The sequence below is a fragment of the Phaethon lepturus genome, unplaced genomic scaffold (genome assembly GCF_000687285.1).
Source record: "Phaethon lepturus isolate BGI_N335 unplaced genomic scaffold, ASM68728v1 scaffold1269, whole genome shotgun sequence".
Taxonomy (NCBI): Eukaryota; Metazoa; Chordata; class Aves; order Phaethontiformes; family Phaethontidae; genus Phaethon; species Phaethon lepturus.
This window is the reverse complement of record NW_010563964.1, coordinates 16,050-18,605: the sequence shown is the minus strand read 5'-3', so window position 1 is coordinate 18,605 and position 2,556 is coordinate 16,050. Positions and strand designations below refer to the sequence as shown.

At 38.5% G+C, this 2,556-nt stretch overlaps 1 protein-coding gene across 1 annotated transcript in view; it reads left to right on the top strand.

Annotated features, from left to right (window-relative positions):
* LOC104626700 (cysteine-rich venom protein ENH2-like) overlaps positions 1–2,556 on the top strand; it is a gene marked incomplete at both ends in the record, with an annotated part of 3,578 nt that overhangs the window by 696 nt on the left and 326 nt on the right. The window contains 4 exon segments of the mRNA XM_010294691.1: positions 631–721; positions 1,204–1,305; positions 1,308–1,387; positions 1,959–2,053. Coding sequence (XP_010292993.1) covers positions 631–721; positions 1,204–1,305; positions 1,308–1,387; positions 1,959–2,053 — 368 coding nt within the window.

Genomic DNA, 2,556 nt, shown 5'->3' with positions numbered 1-2,556 from the left:
AAATAGTGTATAAAGCAAAGCTGGAGCAGGAGCGCCAGCAGAGCCGTGCTTCTGAATCACACATTGTCAGGGGGGCAAAATAGACCTAGGTCTGCATAGCCTTTTGTCTTCAGCTGAGCTTGCTTTGCCCATCACTGCTCCCATCCCTGTCACCCCTGATATTCTTTGTTATCCCCATCCCATGGGCAGATGAGCTATTCAGTGCTGTATGGTTAAGTTTGCACGGTAAGACGTGCAAACATTCCCCGTGTTCAAAGTCCAGCTGGTGTCTATCACTACTTCACAGCTGCATCTGGGCTGAATATCAGGTTTATATCGTTTAGCACACTTCACCCTGCAAAGTTAACTCACACAGTCAAAACAAAGCAACAGTATGTTATAAAAGACCTATTAATCAGGATTGTCTGGAGATCAGGACTGTGCTACTGTGCAGAATAACCTTTAAGAACTGAAAAAATGTGGTGCCCATGCCCCAAGTAGTGTAAACTGGCACAACTCCTCTGTTTTTTTTGAGGACCACGGGACCATTCAGTGCACAATACCCAAGTCACTCCCCATTTTTTCTCTTCTTCCTCATGGACTGCACTAACCTATCGGTGACCTGGATACTTCTTCCTTTGTGTCTTTCAGGTGTGGAGTGAGGAAGCTGCCAAAAGTGCTCAGAGATGGGCAAATGAGTGTGGGATGAAAATCAGTTCAGGAGATCAGAGAGTTATTAATGGTACATGACAAATAGGAAGCCTAAGCTAATGGGTTAATGACAATTTGCAGATGACCCCTGTGCATGTGAACTAGAGATAAGGATAACATTTAATCCATGGTAGAATACCTTTTGAGGATTATTAAACATAAAAACATCATCTTTGTCAGAGAAGTACTCTGAAAGAAAAATTGGTGGAACTTGAATGAGAGGGACACTATGTACTTGCCCTGTTTTTCTACCCTTCTTTAATTGTCTGGTTTTGACTCCTGCTGGAGACAATACAACAGGTGACCATGTTGGTATGATTAAGTACAGACATTTTTGTGTAACATTTTGTAGTCAAATAAATACCTGTGACTGAAAGCTCACCAAAATCCCTACAGCTTTCATAGGATCAGGCGTACTACCCTCTTCCTAAAATCACAGAGCAAAGAGGTTGGCATCATAGAGATTTTTTTAGGATGTAACTACACCCCTCTGTCATACCTCCCACCCTACAGCTTGCTTCTCTCCTAAGCAATACAATAGACCTACTTCAGGTGTCACCTGTGGTGAGAATGTACTAATATCATCTCACCCAAGAACATGGGCTGAAGCAATCAAGCCTGGTACAGTCAGTCCTCCAGTTTCAAGTATGGATTTGGAGCAACGGCAAAGAATGTCAATATCGAGAGCTACACTCAGGTATGGAGAATTGAAACAAACTGCAATGATATGCTAGGTTTACAGGAGTACACTTGCGGGAAATGGGAGATATCTATTGTCAGAAAAAAACTATCACTGTCATCAAACCTTTATCTAGCATTCACATATGATCCAAAGAAAGATGGTTGATAAATTAAAACTCCTTTTCATCTAATTCTGAGGCAACAGAACTGTCATTTAGGAAGAGCTGTCCAGAAGAGAAACATTATTCTGTAGAAGAAAAAAGATTCAATATCTTCAATTTAGAAATAATTATTTCTATATAAAGATTGAAATATCTGATTAAGAACAGTTAAAGCAAAATATCTATGATTAAAATATTAGAACTTAAACTTCAGTGTCCTGCCAGAAACTGGTCCAAAACATGTTGAACTGGAGGACATCATAAACTCATTTTTGTTTTTTTTTTTTTCCTGACATCTCAACTGTAAATTTAAAAGCTAAATAGACAAAACAAAACAAAAAATTATGTTCTGGTTCAGCCTTTTTGTGAGCTTATTGATGATAATTCAATGACTATGAAATAATCTCTTTATTTTTTATTCTATAGATAATCTGGTATAACAGCTACCAGATTGGATGTGCAGTTGCCTACTGTCCTAGGGGCCAATTCAACTACTTCTATGTTTGCCAATACTGTCCTGCGTACGTACTGCCTTTTTACTCATTTAAATTGCAATAATTCTGGATATGTTTTCCAAAATTCCTGCAGTCCGTTGGTCATGTGTAGGATAAAATGATTACAGTTTATTCTAACCATTTATAATTTTGAAAATACTGCTGGGAATTGTGACTTTAACATCAGGTTAAATACCAGTGTTCATTTTATATCAGATTGAAACAAAAAATAGGGAAATTTTAGCATATGAACAAAGGAAGGTCCGTCTCTGTTGGGATCGGGCACCATGCACAAATCATCCTATAACTTTGACCACAAACAAGAAAGTCAGATGCAAAGTGAAAGACAGCAGCAAATAAATATTCACAGAGCTAAAGAGCACATCTGAAACAGCTGCATGTCAGAGGGTGGTTGCTGAGGTTATCTCCTTAAAAGCCACAATCAGTCAAAAGCCATTAGAAAAGCCAAACTAGGAAGCACATAAGATTTTTTTGTAACTGATCATGCTATACAAAGGCAAATAATCCAT